The sequence below is a fragment of the Nerophis ophidion genome, linkage group LG28 (genome assembly GCF_033978795.1).
Source record: "Nerophis ophidion isolate RoL-2023_Sa linkage group LG28, RoL_Noph_v1.0, whole genome shotgun sequence".
Classification (NCBI taxonomy): domain Eukaryota; kingdom Metazoa; phylum Chordata; class Actinopteri; order Syngnathiformes; family Syngnathidae; genus Nerophis; species Nerophis ophidion.
In genome coordinates, this window is record NC_084638.1 from 32,905,738 (window position 1) to 32,928,860 (window position 23,123).

Here is a 23,123-nt window from a genome sequence, read left to right on the forward strand (position 1 = left end):
CAAACAGAAACAACAACAAAAAAACACCAAAACGGAGGTTTTCTCATTTGTAGACACCGGAAGTTTGTATTTCCAAAGTAAAAGTGTAGATAATGACTACAGCACTCTTCATTACACTAGTTGTTTTAAACATGGCTCAAGAAGGACTGACACCTACAGAAATATTAATGCACATTTATACTAAAACAGAAAAACATAGAAACTAATGTTTTTTCATATTCCTACAGCAACACCGGAAGTAGCAAGTTCAAAAGAGGACTTTGATTGATTCTTGTATTAGTAGATTGCACAGCACATATATTGTTTAATTGATTCTTGTATTAGTAGATTGCACAGCACATATATTGTTTAATTGATTCTTGTATTAGTAGATTGCACAGTACATATATTGTTTAATTGATTCTTGTATTAGTAGATTGCACAGCACATATATTGTTTAATTGATTATTGTATTAGTAGATTGCACAGTACATATATTGTTTAATTGATTCTTGTATTAGTAGATTGCACAGCACAGTACATATATTGTTTAATTGATTCTTGTATTAGTAGATTGCACAGTACATCTATTGTTTAATTGACCACGAAATGCTGACACCACAATAAGTTGAGTAAGTCGGGCTCCATCATCATCAATACATAGTAAAAATGTCAGAAGTGGGATTCGAACCCACGCCTCCAGGGGAGACTGCGACCTGAACGCAGCGCCTTAGACCGCTCGGCCATCCTGACAACAAACCATTGGTGTTTGTTTCCACTTTTGTGTGATATTTGGGGATAGATTGCTGTAAACATCAGTCCTCCTTGTGTGTGCAATGTTGTGGAATCATTTCTCCGAATACATTTTACACAGACACACTAGAACCGTGGTATCCTCGCTTTTACTTTGAAAATCTAATCTTCCGGTGTCAAAATATGACCCAAAAAACGTTGTTTGTTTACGTTATCGGTCTTGGTTTTTTAATAGTATTTTTTAAATGAAATTTAAAAATAAAGTAGTATTTGTTTTGGTTTTCCATTTTAATTCATGAAACAAACATTTTCTGACCAAAACAAACACTGAAAACAGGCATGGCGACCATCACCCACCATGCTTTGCGAGATCACGTGACCTTTCAAGTTAAACAATATCTTGTCCAGACTTCTGACATACACGAGCAGCTAACAGCTAACAGCTAACAGCCTACAGTGTACAGTATACAGTGTAAAGTGCACAGTATACAGTGTACAGTACACTGTATAAAGTGTACAGTATAAAGTGTACAGTGTACAGTAAAGCGAGAGAAGCCAAAGACTTTAAAGAATAGAAGGTTTGCACCGCGACTATGGCAGGCAGCAGGGTGATGAAGGCTATCCGGGTGAGCGAGTTCGGAGCTCCGTCTGTCCTCAAACTACACACCGACCTCAAGGTCCCTCAACCCGGGAAAAGTCAGGTGAGGAAACACTTGCCTTCTAGTGCGAAGACCAACTTTTACCAAAGTTCCAAGACCCGCTGTTTAAAGTGCACTTCAATACTTGCACACACTTGTAAATGATTGATGTGTTCGGAATAAAAGCAGGGAGTGGATGTGTGTGTTCTAGAATAAGGACAGGGAGTGGATGTGTGTGTTCTAGAATAAGGACAGGGAGTGGATGTGTGTGTTCTAGAATAAGGACAGGGAGTGGATGTGTGTGTTCTAGAATAAGGACAGGGAGTGGATGTGTGTGTCCTAGAATAAGGACAGGGAGTGGATGTGTGTGTTCTAGAATAAGGACAGGGAGTGGATGTGTGTGTTCTAGAATAAGGACAGGGAGTGGATGTGTGTGTACTGGAATAAGGACAGGGAGTGGATTTGTGTGTTCTAGAATAAGGACAGGGAGTGGATGTGTGTGTACTGGAATAAGGACAGGGAGTGGATGTGTGTGTTCTAGAATAAGGACAGGGAGTGGATGTGTGTGTTCTAGAATAAGGACAGGGAGTGGATGTGTGTGTTCTAGAATAAGGACAGGGAGTGGATGTGTGTGCTAGAATAAGGACAGGGAGTGGATGTGTGTGTCCTGGAATAAGGACAGGGAGTGGATGTGTGTGTACTCGAATAAGGGCAGGGAGTGGATGTGTGTGTTCTAGAATAAGGACAGGGAGTGGATGTGTGTGTTCTAGAATAAGGACAGGGAGTGGATGTGTGTGTTCTAGAATAAGGACAGGGAGTGGATGTGTGTGTTCTAGAATAAGGACAGGGAGTGGATGTGTGTGTTCTAGAATAAGGACAGGGAGTGGATGTGTGTGTTCTAGAATAAGGACAGGGAGTGGATGTGTGTGTTCTAGAATAAGGACAGGGAGTGGATGTGTGTGGTCTGGAATAAGAACAGGGAGTGGATGTGTGTGTTCTAGAATAAGGACAGGGAGTGGATGTGTGTGTTCTAGAATAAGGACAGGGAGTGGATGTGTGTGCTAGAATAAGGACAGGGAGTGGATGTGTGTGTCCTGGAATAAGGACAGGGAGTGGATGTGTGTGTTCTAGAATAAGGACAGGGAGTGGATGTGTGTGTTCTAGAATAAGGACAGGGAGTGGATGTGTGTGTTCTAGAATAAGGACAGGGAGTGGATGTGTGTGTTCTAGAATAAGGACAGGGAGTGGATGTGTGTTCTAGAATAAGGACAGGGAGTGGATGTGTGTGTTCTAGAATAAGGACAGGGAGTGGATGTGTGTGTTCTAGAATAAGGACAGGGAGTGGATGTGTGTGTTCTAGAATAAGGACAGGGAGTGGATGTGTGTGTTCTAGAATAAGGACAGGGAGTGCATGTGTGTGTTCTAGAATAAGGACAGGGAGTGGATGTGTGTGTTCTAGAATAAGGACAGGGAGTGGATGTGTGTGTCCTAGAATAAGTACAGGGAGTGGATGTGTGTGTTCTAGAATAAGGACAGGGAGTGGATGTGTGTGTTCTAGAATAAGGACAGGGAGTGGATGTGTGTTCTAGAATAAGGACAGGGAGTGGATGTGTGTGTTCTAGAATAAGGACAGGGAGTGGATGTGTGTTCTAGAATAAGGACAGGGAGTGGATGTGTGTGTTCTAGAATAAGGACAGGGAGTGGATGTGTGTGTTCTAGAATAAGGACAGGGAGTGGATGTGTGTGTCCTGGAATAAGGACAGGGAGTGGATGTGTGTGTTCTAGAATAAGGACAGGGAGTGGATGTGTGTGTTCTAGAATAAGGACAGGGAGTGGATGTGTGTGTTCTAGAATAAGGACAGGGAGTGGATGTGTGTGTTCTAGAATAAGGACAGAGAGTGGATGTGTGTGTTCTAGAATAAGGACAGGGAGTGGATGTGTGTGTTCTAGAATAAGGACAGGGGGTGGATGTGTGTGTCCTAGAATAAGGACAGGGAGTGGATGTGTGTGTCCTAGAATAAGGACAGAGGGTGGATGTGTGTGTTCTAGAATAAGGACAGGGAGTGGATGTGTGTGTTCTAGAATAAGGACAGGGAGTGGATGTGTGTGTCCTAGAATAAGGACAGGGAGTGGATGTGTGTGTCCTGGAATAAGGACAGGGAGTGGATGTGTGTGTTCTAGAATAAGGACAGGGAGTGGATGTGTGTGTTCTAGAATAAGTACAGGGAGTGGATGTGTGTGTTCTAGAATAAGGACAGGGAGTGGATGTGTGTGTTCTAGAATAAGGACAGGGAGTGGATGTGTGTGTTCTAGAATAAGGACAGGGAGTGGATGTGTGTGTTCTAGAATAAGGACAGGGAGTGGATGTGTGTGTTCTAGAATAAGGACCGGGAGTGGATGTGTGTGTTCTAGAATAAGGACAGGGAGTGGATGTGTGTGGTCTGGAATAAGAACAGGGAGTGGATGTGTTTGTCCTAGAATAAGGACAGGGAGTGGATGTGTGTGTCCTAGAATGTGAAAAGGAATACTTGAATCTATCTGTGGCAGCAAAGAGGACATTTACTTTCGCTTTCGCATCCCAACTCAGCACAACTGTGGTGCGTTCAAGGACCCCTGCTTAAAGTTAGTGGTGTCAGGAGGTTGTAAAGGAGATGCACTCCTAAAAACACAATCATAATAATAATTCATATTTGGATTGCTATCATCCATGGATAACAATCATCTTAAAACAATATTTTCATATTAATCACAACCAAATAATACAAAAATCTCAACATTCTGGATATTAGGGAAGTGCAAACAATAATTTTACATCAGAATCGCGATCCTTATTTATCCTCATTCTAAATCAGTCCAAAATCCATCCAAAAATGGGAAAACATTTTTTGGGCTATTTTTCATCCTCTGAACCTAAAATTCATGCATTTTGAGACATGTCTCCATCTTGCAAGCATGCTAACTCTTCTTATTATTACAAGCTAATGTTAGCATGCTAACTCTTCTTATTATTACAAGCTAATGTTAGCATGCTAACTCTTCTTATTATTACAAGCTAATGTTAGCATGCTAACTCTTCTTATTATTACAAGCTAATGTTAGCATGCTAACTTTTCTTATTATTACAAGCTAATGTTAGCATGCTAACTCTTCTTAGTATTACAAGCTAATGTTAGCATGATAACTCTTCTTATTATAACAATCTAATGTTAGCATGCTAACTCTTCCTATTATATCAAGTTAATGTTAGCATGCTAATGTTATATGCAAGCATTTTTTACAAATTGTAAAGTAATAATATCATGACTGTTGATACTTGGTATCACAGAAGTATGTTCACTTTTCCAAAGTCATCGTGCTAGTGTTAGCATGCTAACCTTTTTAGCTATATCTGACCGTTTGAACCTAAGATTAAAGGGTTTTGAGACATGTAAGCATGCTAACTGTTGCCATTATACCAAACCAGCGTTAGCATGCTAACATTTTATGCTAGCATTTTGACCTATTGTATTTGTGTAAACCTGAATAAGATGGATCCTGATACTTGGCGACATCTTAGAAGTAACCAATTTTCCCTCCAATTTTTCATATGTGTGAGCAAACTCCATAACTCCTTGAGGCTTCAGTGGCGCACATGTGAGCGACAGCAGACGTGCACACTGTTATGCGCTTATCTTTTTATTCAATTGTGTGTGCGGCCTAAATTTGCCGTGCGCAGAGGACGCGTGAGCACAGGCGCGTACCTTAGAAGGAACGTTGATGGTAACTTTTCCAATGTCATCATGCTGGTATATATATGTACATATGTATATATGTATATATGTATATATGTATATATGTATAGATATAGTGTATATATTTCATGTGTGTTCCATGCGGTGTGCTGCAGGTGTTAATTGGAGTGCGTGCGTGCGGAGTGAACCCGGTGGAGACGTACATCCGAGCTGGGACATTCGGCCGCCAGCCCGCTCTGCCATACACACCTGGCACTGACGTAGCTGGGGTGGTGGAGAGTGTGGGAGATGGTGTCACAGCAGTCAAGGTAGTCCTCTCCTCACTTCCAGTCATCAGTTGTCTTTTACCATAGGGCTGCATGCCAATAGACTTGTAGTTCTCAGCTGTGTAATACACTTGTCCACCACTGGTGGCAGTAATGACAACATCACACAAGTACTCAGGTGTAATACACTTGTCCACCACTGGTGGCAGTAATGACAACATCACACAAGTACTCAGGTGTAATACACTTGTCCACCACTGGTGGCAGTAATGACAACATCACACAAGTACTCAGGTGTAATACACTTGTCCACCACTGGTGGCAGTAATGACAACATCACACAAGTACTCAGGTGTAATACACTTGTCCACCACTGGTGGCAGTAATGACAACATCACACAAGTACTCAGGTGTAATACACTTGTCCACCACTGGTGGCAGTAATGACAACATCACACAAGTACTCAGGTGTAATACACTTGTCCACCACTGGTGGCAGTAATGACAACATCACACAAGTACTCAGGTGTAATACACTTGTCCACCACTGGTGGCAGTAATGACAACATCACACAAGTACTCAGGTGTAATACACTTGTCCACCACTGGTGGCAGTAATGACAACATCACACAAGTACTCAGGTGTAATACACTTGTCCACCACTGGTGGCAGTAATGACAACATCACACAAGTACTCAGGTGTAATACACTTGTCCACCACTGGTGGCAGTAATGACAACATCACACAAGTACTCAGGTGTAATACACTTGTCCACCACTGGTGGCAGTAATGACAACATCACACAAGTACTCAGGTGTAATACACTTGTCCACCACTGGTGGCAGTAATGACAACATCACACAAGTACTCAGGTGTAATACACTTGTCCACCACTGGTGGCAGTAATGACAACATCACACAAGTACTCAGGTGTAATACACTTGTCCACCACTGGTGGCAGTAATGACAACATCACACAAGTACTCAGGTGTAATACACTTGTCCACCACTGGTGGCAGTAATGACAACATCACACAAGTACTCAGGTGTAATACACTTGTCCACCACTGGTGGCAGTAATGACAACATCACACAAGTACTCAGGTGTAATACACTTGTCCACCACTGGTGGCAGTAATGACAACATCACACAAGTACTCAGGTGTAATACACTTGTCCACCACTGGTGGCAGTAATGACAACATCACACAAGTACTCAGGTGTAATACACTTGTCCACCACTGGTGGCAGTAATGACAACATCAAACAAGTACTCAGGTGTAATACACTTGTCCACCACTGGTGGCAGTAATGACAACATCGCACAAGTACTCAGGTGTAATACACTTGTCCACCACTGGTGGCAGTAATGACAACATCACACAAGTACTCAGGTGTAATACACTTGTCCACCACTGGTGGCAGTAATGACAACATCACACAAGTACTCAGGTGTAATACACTTGTCCACCACTGGTGGCAGTAATGACAACATCAAACACACAGAAGGAGCTAAAGTCATAGAAAAGTTCTTTAAGCGCCAAAATGATGACTAAAGTGCGAAAGCTGCATTTTCATTTGCACTTTAATTGTATTGGCAGTTCATTCAGGAAACATTTATATACAGTATATGATGATGATTTATCATTCAGGAAACATATTGCTGTTGTGCATTATCACCATTGTATCAACACCTCTATCATGCATTATCACTATAGTATCAACACCTCTATCATGCATTATCACCATAGTATCAACACCTCTATCATGCATTATCACTATAGTATCAACACCTCTATCGTGCATTATAACCATAGTATCATCACCTCTATTGTGCATTATCATCACCTCTATCATGCATTATCACTGTATTATCATCACCTTTATCGTGCATTATCACCATAGTATCAACACTTCGATCATGCATTATCACCATAGTATCAATACCGCTATCATGCGTTATCACCATAGGAATGACACCTCTATCATGTGTTATCACCATAGTATCATCACCTCTATTGTGCATTATCACCATAGTATCGACACCTCTATCATGCAATGTTACCGTAGTATCATCACCTCTATCGTGCATTATCACTGTACTATCATCACCTCTATCGTGCATTATCACTATAGTATCAACACCTCTATCGGGCATTATCACCATAGTATCAATACCGCTATCATGCATTATCACCATAATATCAATACATCTATCATGCGTAATCACCATAGTATCATCACCTCTATCATGCATCATCACTATAGTTTCGACACCTCTATTGTGAATTATCACCATAGTATCGACACCTCTATCGTGCATTATCACCATAGTATCATCACCGCTATCGTGCATTATCACCATAGTATCAACAACTTTATCGTGCATTATCACCGTAGTATTATCACCTCTATCATGCATCATCACTGTATTTTCATCACCTCTATCGTGCATTATTACCATAGTATCAACACCTCTATCGTGCATTATCACCATAGTATCAACACCTCTATCATGCATTATCAACACCTCTATCATGCATTATCACCATGGTATCGACACCTCTATCGTACATTATCACCGCAGTATCATCACCTCTATCGTGCATTATTACTGTAGTATCATCACCTCTAGCGTGCATTATCACCATAGTATCGACACCTCTATCGTGCATTATCACCAATGTATCAACACCTCTATCGTGCATTATCACCATAGTATCAACACCTCTATCATGCATTATCAACACCTCTATCATGCATTATCACCATAGTATCGACACCTCTATTGTACATTATCACCGCAGTATCATCACCTCTATCGTGCATTATTACTGTAGTATCATCACCTCTATCGTGCATTATCACCATAGTATCGACACCTCTGTCGTGCATTATCACCATAGTATCATCACCTCTATCGTGCATTATCACCAATGTATCAACACCTCTATCGTGCATTATCACCATAGTATCAACACCTCTATCATGCATTATCAACACCTCTATCATGCATTATCACCATAGTATCGACACCTCTATCGTACATTATCACCATGGTATCATCACCTCTATCGTGCATTATCACCATAGTATCAACACCTCTATCATGCATTATCAACACCTCTATCATGCTTTATCACCATAGTATCGACACCTCTATCGTACATTATCACCATGGTATCATCACCTCTATCGTGCATTATCACCATAGTATCAACACCTCTATCATGCATTATCACCATAGTATCGACACCTCTGTCGTGCATTATCACCATAGTATCATCACCTCTATCGTGCATTATCACCAATGTATCAACACCTCTATCGTTCATTATCACCATAGTATCAACACCTCTATCATGCATTATCAACACCTCTATCATGCATTATCACCATAGTATCGACACCTTTATCGTACATTATCACCATGGTATCATCACCTCTATCGTGCATTATCACCATAGTATCAACACCTCTATCATGCATTATCAACACCTCTATCATGCTTTATCACCATAGTATCGACACCTCTATCGTACATTATCACCATGGTATCATCACCTCTATCGTGCATTATCACCATAGTATCAACACCTCTATCATGCATTATCAACACCTCTATCATGCTTTATCACCATAGTATCGACACCTATCGTACATTATCACCATGGTATCATCATCTCTATCGTGCATTGTCACCATGGTATCATCACCTCTATCGTGCATTGTCACTGTAGTATCATCACCTCTATCGTGTATTATCACCAAAGTATCAACACCTCTATGGTCCGCCAAATGGATATTGTGCATCCAATGAAGTGGGTATCATTCCCATTTGAAGCGATACTTCCATCACTTGATCCGATCCTGCAGGTTTGGTACTTTAGTATCAATAGTTTGATACCACAAAGATGTCACATTTATCAATGAAAAAGTCTTGTTTAATGACACATGTGATTGTTAATTCCAGACATTAGATGTCAGTCCTGTAAAGGATATCTACGTATGTTGTCTAACCAGGAAGTAGCTTTTTCCATCAAGCCCAGTGTGTTATGTTGCGCCCTACAACGTGTTTACACTGTAAGTGGTGTGCTTATCACTCACCGGCTGATTGATTTTAACATTCATCTTCGATGTAGTTTCCATTACTGCATTTGGAGGGGTGAAAATCGCCATGTAAAATTGCTAATGCTAATAGTAGCACGTCTGTGGCAAATCCAATGTAAATTAGTATCAAGTTAGCACATTTTGGAGGAGTGAAGTGTTACTCTGGAAAATTGCAACATTACTATCTGGCCTGTGTGAGAGAGTAACACTTTCCCACTCTAGTTAGCAGTGCCCCATTGTCTCATGCTGTGATGGAACACTGTGATGTACCTTTGTACACAATCCAACTATCTGGCCTGTGTGACAAAGTTAACATTGTCTCCCAGACTTGTGCTGGCTCCACAGTGCATGAAGGAACATGTGCTGCTGGACTCTTCAACAAACCTGAGAAAGACAATTTAGTTTGTATGACTCGAACAAGAACATTTCCAACAAAGTGTGAGGACTTTGATGTTTTGATCTGTGACTGGTAAATGTTGCTCTGCAGGCCGGAGACCGTGTTTTTACCACGGCCTGCGAGTCTGGAGGGTATGCAGAATTTGCGCTAGCCACAGAGGAGAGTGTCCACAAACTGCCCGACACTTTGGACTTCAGACAGGGAGCGGCCATCGGCATCCCGTACTTCACCGCCTACAGAGCTCTGGTTCACAAGTAAGTCAACCTCCTCTGAAGACTTTAGCATCCCGTACTTCACCGCCTACAGAGCTCTGGTTCACAAGTAAGTCAACCTCCTCTGAAGACTTTAGCATCCCGTACTTCACCGCCTACAGAGCTCTGGTTCACAAGTAAGTCAACCTCCTCTGAAGACTTTAGCATCCCGTACTTCACCGCCTACAGAGCGCTGGTTCACAAGTAAGTCAACCTCCTCTGAAGACTTTAGCATCCCGTACTTCACCGCCTACAGAGCTCTGGTTCACAAGTAAGTCAACCTCCTCTGAAGACTTTAGCATCCCGTACTTCACCGCCTACAGAGGTCTGGTTCACAAGTAAGTCAACCTCCTCTGAAGACTTTAGCATCCCGTACTTCACCGCCTACAGAGCTCTGGTTCACAAGTAAGTCAACCTCCTCTGAAGACTTTAGCATCCCGTACTTCACCGCCTACAGAGCGCTGGTTCACAAGTAAGTCAACCTCCTCTGAAGACTTTAGCATCCCGTACTTCACCGCCTACAGAGCGCTGGTTCACAAGTAAGTCAACCTCCTCTGAAGACTTTAGCATCCTGTACTTCACCGCCTACAGAGCTCTGGTTCACAAGTAAGTCAACCTCCTCTGAAGACTTTAGCATCCCGTACTTCACCGCCTACAGAGCGCTGGTTCACAAGTAAGTCAACCTCCTCTGAAGACTTTAGCATCCCGTACTTCACCGCCTACAGAGCGCTGGTTCACAAGTAAGTCAACCTCCTCTGAAGACTTTAGCATCCCGTACTTCACCGCCTACAGAGCTCTGGTTCACAAGTAAGTCAACCTCCTCTGAAGACTTTAGCATCCCGTACTTCACCGCCTACAGAGGTCTGGTTCACAAGTAAGTCAACCTCCTCTGAAGACTTTAGCATCCCGTACTTCACCGCCTACAGAGCTCTGGTTCACAAGTAAGTCAACCTCCTCTGAAGACTTTAGCATCCCGTACTTCACCGCCTACAGAGCGCTGGTTCACAAGTAAGTCAACCTCCTCTGAAGACTTTAGCATCCCGTACTTCACCGCCTACAGAGCGCTGGTTCACAAGTAAGTCAACCTCCTCTGAAGACTTTAGCATCCTGTACTTCACCGCCTACAGAGCTCTGGTTCACAAGTAAGTCAACCTCCTCTGAAGACTTTAGCATCCCGTACTTCACCGCCTACAGAGCTCTGGTTCACAAGTAAGTCAACCTCCTCTGAAGACTTTAGCATCCCGTACTTCACCGCCTACAGAGCTCTGGTTCACAAGTAAGTCAACCTCCTCTGAAGACTTTAGCATCCCGTACTTCACCGCCTACAGAGCGCTGGTTCACAAGTAAGTCAACCTCCTCTGAAGACTTTAGCATCCCGTACTTCACCGCCTACAGAGCGCTGGTTCACAAGTAAGTCAACCTCCTCTGAAGACTTTAGCATCCTGTACTTCACCGCCTACAGAGCTCTGGTTCACAAGTAAGTCAACCTCCTCTGAAGACTTTAGCATCCTGTACTTCACCGCCTACAGAGCTCTGGTTCACAAGTAAGTCAACCTCCTCTGAAGACTTTAGCATCCCGTACTTCACCGCCTACAGAGCTCTGGTTCACAAGTAAGTCAACCTCCTCTGAAGACTTTAGCATCCCGTACTTCACCGCCTACAGACCTCTGGTTCACAAGTAAGTCAACCTCCTCTGAAGAATTCAGAATGACAGCTTTGAACATCAACCTGTCCCCACGTGTCAAAAAACATTTATTTACCACCTCATGTTTTATAATTCTTATCATAAATTAGGGGTGCGCAGAAAATAGATTTACACCCGATTGTTATTCATCCTCATTCTAAAGCAGTTTATAATTCTCAAAAATCAATCAAAACAAAAGAATAATTTAAACTAATTCTGATAATTTCAACCTAAAATTCATGGTTTTGAGACATGTCTCAGTCTGCCTGTTCTTATTGTACCAAGCTAACGTTAGCATGCTAACATTTTATGCCAGCATTAACACTCCAGTGAACTGTATGTTGTCCTCCTTCTCGCTACTCCCTAGAAACTATCCACTCCCTTAGCAGCCAGGTGCCTTCCACCTGCTCTCCCTCCCCTCCAAACTGAGCCTACTCCACCCCTCCAGGACTATGTTCAGTGTATCAAGAACCACATCTCTCTCACTCTGCGCCTTTTTGCTTTCATACCTGCTACAAATCTAAACTGCCTTTTTGAGATGCCCGCGCTTCTTAAATAAATGAAGGAAAGACAATTTTGTTTGACTACTTTACTAGAAAAACCGAAGAGAAACGGCGGTAGGAAAAGAGCGAGTGAATCCTGTAAATGTGTTGCAGGGCCCACGTGAAGCCTGGAGAGACCGTCCTCATCCATGGAGCCAGTGGAGGGGTGAGAGCCTCCTGCCTTCACCACTATACGTCACACCAATCACTTCTTAGATCCTCCTGCCTTCACCACTATACGTCACAGCAATCACTTCTTAGATCCTCCTGCCTTCACCACTATACGTCACACCAATCACTTCTTCTTAGATCCTCCTGCCTTCACCACTATACGTCACACCAATCACTTCTTCTTAGATCCTCCTGCCTTCACCACTATACGTCACACCAATCACTTCTTAGATCCTCCTGCCTTCACCACTATACGTCACACCAATCACTTCTTAGATCCTCCTGCCTTCACCACTATACGTCACACCAATCACTTCTTAGATCCTCCTGCCTTCACCACTATACGTCACACCAATCACTTCTTCTTAGATCCTCCTGCCTTCACCACTATACGTCACACCAATCACTTCTTCTTAGATCCTCCTGCCTTCACCACTATACGTCACACCAATCACTTCTTCTTAGATCCTCCTGCCTTCACCACTATACGTCACACCAATCACTTCTTCTTAGATCCTCCTGCCTTCACCACTATACGTCACACCAATCACTTCTTCTTAGATCCTCCTGCCTTCACCACTATACGTCACACCAATCACTTCTTCTTAGATCCTCCTGCCTTCACCACTATACGTCACACCAATCACTTCTTCTTAGATCCTCCTGCCTTCACCACTATACGTCACACCAATCACTTCTTCTTAGATCCTCCTGCCTTCACCACTATACGTCACACCAATCACTTCTTCTTAGATCCTCCTGCCTTCACCACTATACGTCACACCAATCACTTCTTGTTTTGCGGGCACAGGTGGGCTTGGCGGCGTGCCAGCTGGCGCGTGTCCTGGGCCTCAGGGTGTTGGGCACCGCAGGGACCAAAGAGGGAATGGAGCTGGTCGCCAGAAATGGAGCTCACCTGACGTTTAATCACCGAGAGAAGGACTATACCAGCCAAATCATGGTACTGCACACTCCCAGAAATGCTAGAAGCTTCTAGAGCAGACAGTAAAATACTTGTTTGTAATATTCTGACTCTATGGCCAAATCAAAATAATATTACTAATATTTATAATGCAGACAACCACCATAATATTCTATGTATACTTCAATAAATATCCTATTTTCCGGACTATCGAGTGCAGCGGTATATAAGCCACACCCACTAAATTTTAGAAGAAAAAATATGTTTCCATATATTGGCGGCAGATATATATTTAGTTAATGTTTATCTATATACCTTTTAACTGTTTCCACAAGGTGTCTGTAACAGGGCAGTAAAACGGCTGATCAACCAAAACAGAAGTCATGGTCATGGACCCACTAGCTTCGCAAGCTAGCTCTACAATCAGCTAAACAGACTCAATTACTCCATGCTGACATTTTGCGAATTTAAAAAGTGAAACAACACAAAAAGAATGCCATTGTAAGTTAATAATACCAACACAGACACTTTTAAACATGTTAGCTAATGCTAAAAACGCCAACTACATTACAGTAGCATGTGCAAATATGCATGAAAACACTCCTACACACATGGGACACTTTAGTTAACAAGAATTGTTTGAGTTAAATTGTAAAACTTACAAATGTTGCTTGGAGGGAAGAATGAAGAATCAATATGAGTAGAAACGCTCTGGAAATGTCTTAAAAGAAGAGCAATGCAGCACCTGCATCGTCCAAAAGATGGCGCCATGGCATAAACAATAACACACCTCTTCAGTGTATTCTTTTTTTTCTTCAAAACTGTCAGCCAAGAAAAACCCACAAGTTAGCCACACCGTTTTATAACCAGCAGGGTTCAAAGCGTAGGAAAAAAGCGGCGGCTTACAGTTTGGAATTTAGGGTAGTTGATGATGTATTGGCCAGTCAGGTCAGTCTTTGCTAAAAAGTCTACCTCAGTAAGTATTATTAAGCAGCAGCTGTTTGATTATAACGTGCATTTTAGTTGTACTTTTTATTTGCACATTTGGAGGGCTTGTGATCGCCATGTAAAGATGCTAATGCTATTTAGTAGCATGTCAACAGCAAAGCCAACGCCTGTTAGCGCATTAAACAGACTACTATCCAATCAAATAATAAGCAATCCTGTACAATATACAAAACACTGTACAAATACAAAATACTGTACAAATACAAAACACTGTACAAATACAAAATACTGTACAATATACAAAACACTGTACAAATACAAAATACTGTACAATATACAAAACACTGTACAAATACAAAACACTGTACAATATACAAAACACTGTACAAATACAAAACACTGTACAATATACAAAACACTGTACAATATACAAAACACTGTACAAATACAAAATACTGTACAAATACAAAACACTGTACAAATACAAAATACTGTACAAATACAAAACACTGTACAATATACAAAATACTGTACAATATACAAAACACTGTACAAATACAAAACACTGTACAATATACAAAACACTGTACAAATACAAAACACTGTACAATATACAAAACACTGTACAAATACAAAACACTGTACAAATACAAAACACTGTCCAAATACAAAATACTGTACAAATACAAAACACTGTACAAATACAAAATACTGTACAATATACAAAACACCGTACAAATACAAAATACTGTACAATATACAAAACACTGTACAAATACAAAATACTGTACAATATACAAAACACTGTACAAATACAAAACACTGTACAATATACAAAACACTGTACAAATACAAAACACTGTACAATATACAAAACACTGTACAAATACAAAATACTGTACAATATACAGAACAAGACAAATAACAATCAGTGTCGCACTGGGGCCCTAGTTAAGTGTGTGTGTGTGTGTGTGTGTGTGTGTGTGTGTGTGTGTGTGTGTGTGTGTGTGTGTGTGTGTGTGTTGCAGGAAGCCACAGGAGGACAGGGAGTGGACGTGATCGTAGAAATGTTGTGTAATGTCAACCTGAAGAAAGATCTCCAGATGTTGGCGCCTGCAGGACGTGTGGCGGTCAGTAACACACAGGAGCCTTTTGTTCAGAGGTGACACTTACTGTACATACTGTACATACTGTACATACTGTACAAACTGTACATATTTACAAACCACAAAAGCAGTAAAGTTGTCAGCTGGTGTAAATGGGAAATAGAAAGAGAATACAACAAATCCTTTTCAACTTATATTCAATAGACTTCAAAGACAAGATATTTCATCTTCACACTGACATCCTTTGCTATTTGTTGCAAATATTAGCTGATTTGGAGTTTGATGGCTGCGACATGTTTCAAAAAAGCTGGCATGAGTGGCAGAAAAGAGCGAGAAAGTTGAGGAATGCTCATCAAAGACTTATTTGGAACATGGCACAGGTGAGCAGGCTAATTGGGAACAGGTGGGTGCCATGATTGGCTATAAAAGCAGCTTCCATGAAATGTTCACTCATTCACAAACAAGGACGGGGCGAGAGTCACCACTTTGTCAACAAATGCCTGAGAAAATTGTTGAAGAACAACTTTTCTCAACAAGGAATTTAGGGATTTCACCATCTACGCTCCGTAAGATCATCAAAAGGTTGAGAGATGTGGAGAAATCACTGCATGTAAGTCATGATATGACACACCTTCCATCCCTCAGGCATCAAAAAGCCACATCAGTGTGTAAAGGATATCACCACATGGGCTCAGGAACACTTCAGAAAAGCACTGTCAGTAACTACAGTTGGTCGCTACATCTGTAAGTGCAAGTTAAAACTCGACTATGACATTGAAAATGTGTGAAGGCTAAACTATGAGGCAGGAGACTGTTGAACAACTTCAGCTGTAACTTCAAAAATGTGTCTCCTCAGTTCCTAAACCTGCACTGAATGTTGTTCAAAGGAAAGGCCATGTAACACACTGCTAAAAATGTAACACACTGCTAAAAATGTAACACACTGCTAAAAATGTAACACAATGGTAAAAATGTAACACACTGTTAAAAATGTAACACACTGCTAAAATGTAGCACACTGGTAAAAATGTAACACACTGCTAAAAATGTAACACGCTGCTAAAAATGTAACACGCTGCTAAAAATGTAACACACTGCTAAAAATGTAACACACTGTTAAAAATGTAACACACTGGTAAAAATGTAGCACACTGGTAAAAATGTAACACACTGCTAAAAATGTAACACACTGGTAAAAATGTAACACACTGCTAAAAATGTAACGCACTGGTAGAAATGTAACACACTGGTAGAAATGTAACACACTGCTAAAAATGTAACGCACTGGTAGAAATGTAACACACTGGTAGAAATGTAACACACTGGTAGAAATGTAACACACTGGTAAAAATGTAACACACTGGTAAAAATGTAACACACCGGTAAAATGTAACACACTGCTAAAAATGTAACACACTGTTAAAAATGTAACACACTGTTAAAAATGTAACATACTGTTAAAAATGTAACACACTGGTAAAAATGTAACACACTGCTAAAAATGTAACACACTGCTAAAAATGTAACACACTGGTAAAAATGTAACACACTGCTAAAAATGTAACACACTGCTAAAAATTTAACACACTGCTAAAAATGCCTGTTTTGAAACATACATTCTAACTTCATGATTATTTGCAGAAAACAAGAAAGCTACAGAGTGTGAAGATGAAATATAGTAGTACTACACATGAAATATAGTAATACTACATGTGAAATATAGTAGTACTACACGTGAAATATAGTAGTACTATAAGTGAAATATAGTAGTACTATACGTGAAATATAGTAGTACTATACGTGAAATATAGTAATACTACACAAGAAATCTAGTAGTACTATACATGAAGTATAGTAGTATTAGTAGTTGTCTGACATGTGTTTAGGTGGTGGGCTCCAGAGGCCCCATTGAAGTGGACCCCAGGGACACCATGACCAAAGAGACCAGCATCATTGGAGTCGCTCTCTTCTTCTCTACTGCGGTAAACCTTTATCTACTCACTACTACTGAAGTAGTACACACCCTCAGTACTACACATGATCCAGTGATAGTCTCAGTACTACTGCAAGTGATGAAGTAGTACACACCCTCAGTACTACACATGATCCAGTGATAGTCTCAGTACTACTGCAAGTGATGAAGTAGTACACACCCTCAGTACTACACATGATCCAGTGATAGTCTCAGTACTACTGCAAGTGATGAAGTAGTACACACCATCAGTACTACACATGATCCAGTGATAGTCTCAGTACTACTGCAAGTGATGAAGTAGTACACACCCTCAGTACTACACATGATCCAGTGATAGTCTCAGTACTACTGCAAGTGATGAAGTAGTACACACCCTCAGTACTACACATGATCCAGTGATAGTCTCAGTACTACTGCAAGTGATGAAGTAGTACACACCATCAGTACTACACATGATCCAGTGATAGTCTCAGTACTACTGCAAGTGATGAAGTAGTACACACCCTCAGTACTACACATGATTTAGTTAAAGTGCAGCTGAGATAGTCTCCATCACTCCCTGCAAACCTGAAAAGGACAAGCCGTAAAAAATGGATGGATGAATAGATTTAACATTTAGATTTAGCATTCGGATTTCACCTTTAGATTTAGATTTAGATTTACATGAAGTATGTTGCTTTAGATTTCACATTTAAATGTAACATTTACATTTAGATGATCTGTTGGTCATTTGGACTTTTCACCCGGGGGTTCTGTTCAAAACTCTTGTCAGCCACTTTTTGCCATTTTTAAAAACACCTTTTTGTCCTTAAAAACATCAGAAGTCTGACTGAAGAAAGTGGAATGTCTACTGTGGAGGACATTGGGGGTTTGAAACATGCTGAGTCAGACTTTTACTGGAAGCACAAGTCCCTGGATTTGTGTACATTGTACACCAATATAGCAGTAGTCAGCACTTTACATGTACATGCAGTACTTCACAGTACATTGTGTGTACATGCAGTACTTCACAGTACATTGTGTGTACATGCAGTACTTCACAGTACATTGTGTGTACATGCAGTACTTCACAGTACATAGTGTGTACATGCAGTACTTCACAGTACATGGTGTGTACATGCAGTACTTCACAGTACATTGTGTGTACATGCAGTACTTCACAGTACATTGTGTGTACATGCAGTACTTCACAGTACATTGTGTGTACATGCAGTACTTCACAGTACATAGTGTGTAGATGCAGTACTTGAGAGTACATAGTGTGTACATGCAGTACTTGAGAGTACATAGTGTGTAGATGCAGTACTTGAGAGTACATAGTGTGTACATGCAGTACTTGAGAGTACATAGTGTGTACATGCAGTACTTGAGAGTACATAGTGTGTAGATGCAGTACTTGAGAGTACATAGTGTGTACATGCAGTACTTGAGAGTACATAGTGTGTAGATGCAGTACTTGAGAGTACATAGTGTGTAGATGCAGTACTTGAGAGTACATAGTGTGTAGATGCAGTACTTGAGAGTACGTAGTGTGTAGATGCAGTACTTGAGAGTACATAGTGTGTAGATGCAGTACTTGAGAGTACATAGTGTGTAGATGCAGTACTTGAGAGTACATAGTGTGTACATGCAGTACTTGAGAGTACATAGTGTGTAGATGCAGTACTTGAGAGTACATAGTGTGTAGATGCAGTACTTGAGAGTACATAGTGTGTAGATGCAGTACTTGAGAGTACATGCAGTAAGTAGTAGTTGACATGAAGGTGTGTCCACAGGCAGAGAGGCAGGAGTGTGCATCACTGTTGTACGCGGGCATGGAAGCTGGATGGTTGAGTCCGGTGGTGGGTGCCCAGTACCCTCTGGACCAGGCCGCCCGGGCACACCTGGACATCATCCAGTCTACTGGGGCCACTGGGAAGATGGTCCTCATCATGTGATCTCATGTTGACCTGGGATCAAGATGGTCCTCATCATGTGATCTCATGTTGACCTGGGATCAAGATGGTCCTCATCATGTGATCTCATGTTGACCTGGGATCAAGATGGTCCTCATCATGTGATCTCATGTTGACCTGGGATCAAGATGGTCCTCATCATGTGATCTCATGTTGACCTGGGATCAAGATGGTCCTCATCATGTGATCTCATGTTGACCTGGGATCAAGATGGTCCTCATCATGTGATCTCATGTTGACCTGGGATCAAGATGGTCCTCATCATGTGATCTCATGTTGACCTGGGATCAAGATGGTCCTCATCATGTGATCTCATGTTGACCTGGGATCAAGATGGTCCTCATCATGTGATCTCATGTTGACCTGGGATCAAGATGGTCCTCATCATGTGATCTCATGTTGACCTGGGATCAAGATGGTCCTCATCATGTGATCTCATGTTGACCTGGGATCAAGATGGTCCTCAACATGTGATCTCATGTTGACCTGGGATCAAGATGGTCCTCATCATGTGATCTCATGTTGACCTGGGATCAAGATGGTCCTCATCATGTGATCTCATGTTGACCTGGGATCAAGATGGTCCTCATCATGTGATCTCATGTTGACCTGGGATCAAGATGGTCCTCACCAAGGATCAAGAGGGTCCTGACCATGTGATGTCATTATTTACCAAAGAAGGTTGAAAGGTGGTTGATGTGATGTTGTGTGTTGTTGTCATGGTGATCATCTTTCTAGAAGTCTGGAAATAATCATCTTTCTTACTAAACATCTTTATTTTTTATATTGGGACAAAAGTGGCAAATACTTGCATATATGTTCTATATCATGTGATGATGCAACATATGTTCTATATCATGTGATGATGCAACATATGTTCTATATCATGTGATGATGCAACATATGTTCTATATCATGTGATGATGCAACATATGTTCTATATCATGTGATGATGCAACATATGTTCTATATCATGTGATGATGCAACATATGTTCTATATCATGTGATGATGCAACATATGTTCAATATCATGTGATGATGCAACATATGTTCTATATCATGTGATGATGCAACATATGTTCTATATCATGTGATGATGCAACATATGTTCTATATCATGTGATGATGCAACATATGTTCTATATCATGTGATGATGCAACATATGTTCTATATCATGTGATGATGCAACATATGTTCTATATCATGTGATGATGCAACATATGTTCTATATCATGTGATGATGCAACATATGTTCTATATCATGTGATGATGCAACATATGTTCTATATCATGTGATGATGCAACATATGTTCAATATCATGTGATGATGCAACATATGTTCTATATCATGTGATGATGCAACATATGTTCTATATCATGTGATGATGCAACATATGTTCAATATCATGTGATGATGCAACATATGTTCTATATCATGTGATGCAACATATGTTCTATATCATGTGATGATGCAACATATGTTCTATATCATGTGATGATGCAACATATGTTCTATATCATGTGATGATGCAACATAAGTTCAATATCATGTGATGATGCAACATATGTTCTATATCATGTGATGATGCAACATATGTTCTATATCATGTGATGATGCAACATATGTTCTATATCATGTGATGATGCAACATAAGTTCAATATCATGTGATGATGCAACATATGTTCAATATCATGTGATGATGCAACATATGTTCTATATCGTGATGATGCAACATATGTTCAATATCATGTGATGATGCAACATATGTTCAATTTGACGTGATGATGCAACATATGTTCTATATCATGTGATGATGCAACATATGTTCAATATCATGTGATGATGCAACATATGTTCTATATGATGTGATGATGCAACATATGTTCTATATGATGTGATGATGCAACATATGTTCAATATCATGTGATGATGCAACATATGTTCAATATCATGTGATGATGCAACATATGTTCTATATGATGTGATGATGCAACATATGTTCAATATCATGTGATGATGCAACATATGTTCAATATCATGTGATGATGCAACATATGTTCTATATCAAGTGATGATGCAACATATGTTCAATATCATGTGATGATGCAACATATGTTCAATATCATGTGATGATGCAACATATGTTCTATATCAAGTGATGATGCAACATATGTTCAATATCATGTGATGATGCAACATATGTTCAATATCATGTGATGATGCAACATATGTTCCATATGATGTGATGATGCAACATATGTTCAATATCATGTGATGATGCAACATATGTTCTATATGATGTGATGATGCAACATATGTTCAATATCATGTGATGATGCAACATATGTTCAATATCATGTGATGATGCAACATATGTTCTATATGATGTGATGATGCAACATATGTTCAATATCATGTGATGATGCAACATATGTTCAATATCATGTGATGATGCAACATATGTTCTATATGATGTGATGATGCAACATATGTTCTATATGATGTGATGATGCAACATATGTTCAATATCATGTGATGATGCAACATATGTTCAATATCATGTGATGATGCAACATATGTTCTATATGATGTGATGATGCAACATATGTTCAATATCATGTGATGATGCAACATATGTTCTATATGATGTGATGATGCAACATATGTTCAATATCATGTGATGATGCAACATATGTTCAATATCATGTGATGATGCAACATATGTTCTATATCATGTGATGATGCAACATATGTTCAATATCATGTGATGATGCAACATATGTTCAATATCATGTGATGATGCAACATATGTTCTATATGATGTGATGATGCAACATATGTTCTATATGATGTGATGATGCAACATATGTTCAATATCATGTGATGATGCAACATATGTTCAATATCATGTGATGATGCAACATATGTTCTATATGATGTGATGATGCAACATATGTTCTATATCATGTGATGATGCAACATAAGTTCAATATCATGTGATGATGCAACATATGTTCTATATCATGTGATGATGCAACATATGTTCTATATCATGTGATGATGCAACATATGTTCTATATCATGTGATGATGCAACATAAGTTCAATATCATGTGATGATGCAACATATGTTCAATATCATGTGATGATGCAACATATGTTCTATATCATGTGATGATGCAACATATGTTCAATATCATGTGATGATGCAACATATGTTCAATATCATGTGATGATGCAACATATGTTCAATATCATGTGATGATGCAACATATGTTCAATATCATGTGATGATGCAACATATGTTCAATTTGACGTGATGATGCAACATATGTTCTATATCATGTGATGATGCAACATATGTTCAATATCATGTGATGATGCAACATATGTTCTATATGATGTGATGATGCAACATATGTTCTATATGATGTGATGATGCAACATATGTTCAATATCATGTGATGATGCAACATATGTTCAATATCATGTGATGATGCAACATATGTTCTATATGATGTGATGATGCAACATATGTTCAAGATCATGTGATGATGCAACATATGTTCAATATCATGTGATGATGCAACATATGTTCTATATCAAGTGATGATGCAACATATGTTCAATATCATGTGATGATGCAACATATGTTCAATATCATGTGATGATGCAACATATGTTCTATAT

At 40.1% G+C, this 23,123-nt stretch overlaps 1 protein-coding gene and 1 non-coding gene across 4 annotated transcripts in view; one reads left to right on the forward strand and one right to left on the reverse strand.

Moving 5' to 3' along the window:
* Nucleotides 1-649: 649 nt before the first annotated feature.
* On the reverse strand, nt 650-732 carry trnal-cag (transfer RNA leucine (anticodon CAG)). The gene has a single exon. It is a non-coding gene; the product is annotated as a tRNA-Leu (tRNA).
* Nucleotides 733-1,083: 351 nt separating this feature from the next.
* Nucleotides 1,084-23,123, forward strand: part of LOC133545610 (quinone oxidoreductase-like) — a 25,064-nt gene continuing 3,024 nt past the window's right edge. Inside the window, exons 1-8 of one of the 3 annotated variants that reach the window (XM_061891355.1) lie at nt 1,106-1,433; nt 5,257-5,409; nt 9,967-10,130; nt 12,468-12,519; nt 13,336-13,485; nt 15,423-15,524; nt 17,387-17,482; nt 19,251-23,123. The exon at nt 19,251-23,123 is cut by the window's right edge and continues 2,388 nt beyond it. In XM_061891355.1, the coding sequence (XP_061747339.1) occupies nt 1,326-1,433; nt 5,257-5,409; nt 9,967-10,130; nt 12,468-12,519; nt 13,336-13,485; nt 15,423-15,524; nt 17,387-17,482; nt 19,251-19,412 (987 nt within the window). In that variant the 5' untranslated portion in view covers nt 1,106-1,325 and the 3' untranslated portion in view covers nt 19,413-23,123. Of the gene's footprint in view, nt 1,434-5,256; nt 5,410-9,966; nt 10,131-12,467; nt 12,520-13,335; nt 13,486-15,422; nt 15,525-17,386; nt 17,483-19,250 lie in introns of all 3 variants that reach the window. The other 2 variants (XM_061891356.1, XR_009804882.1) reach the window with 2 other exon arrangements.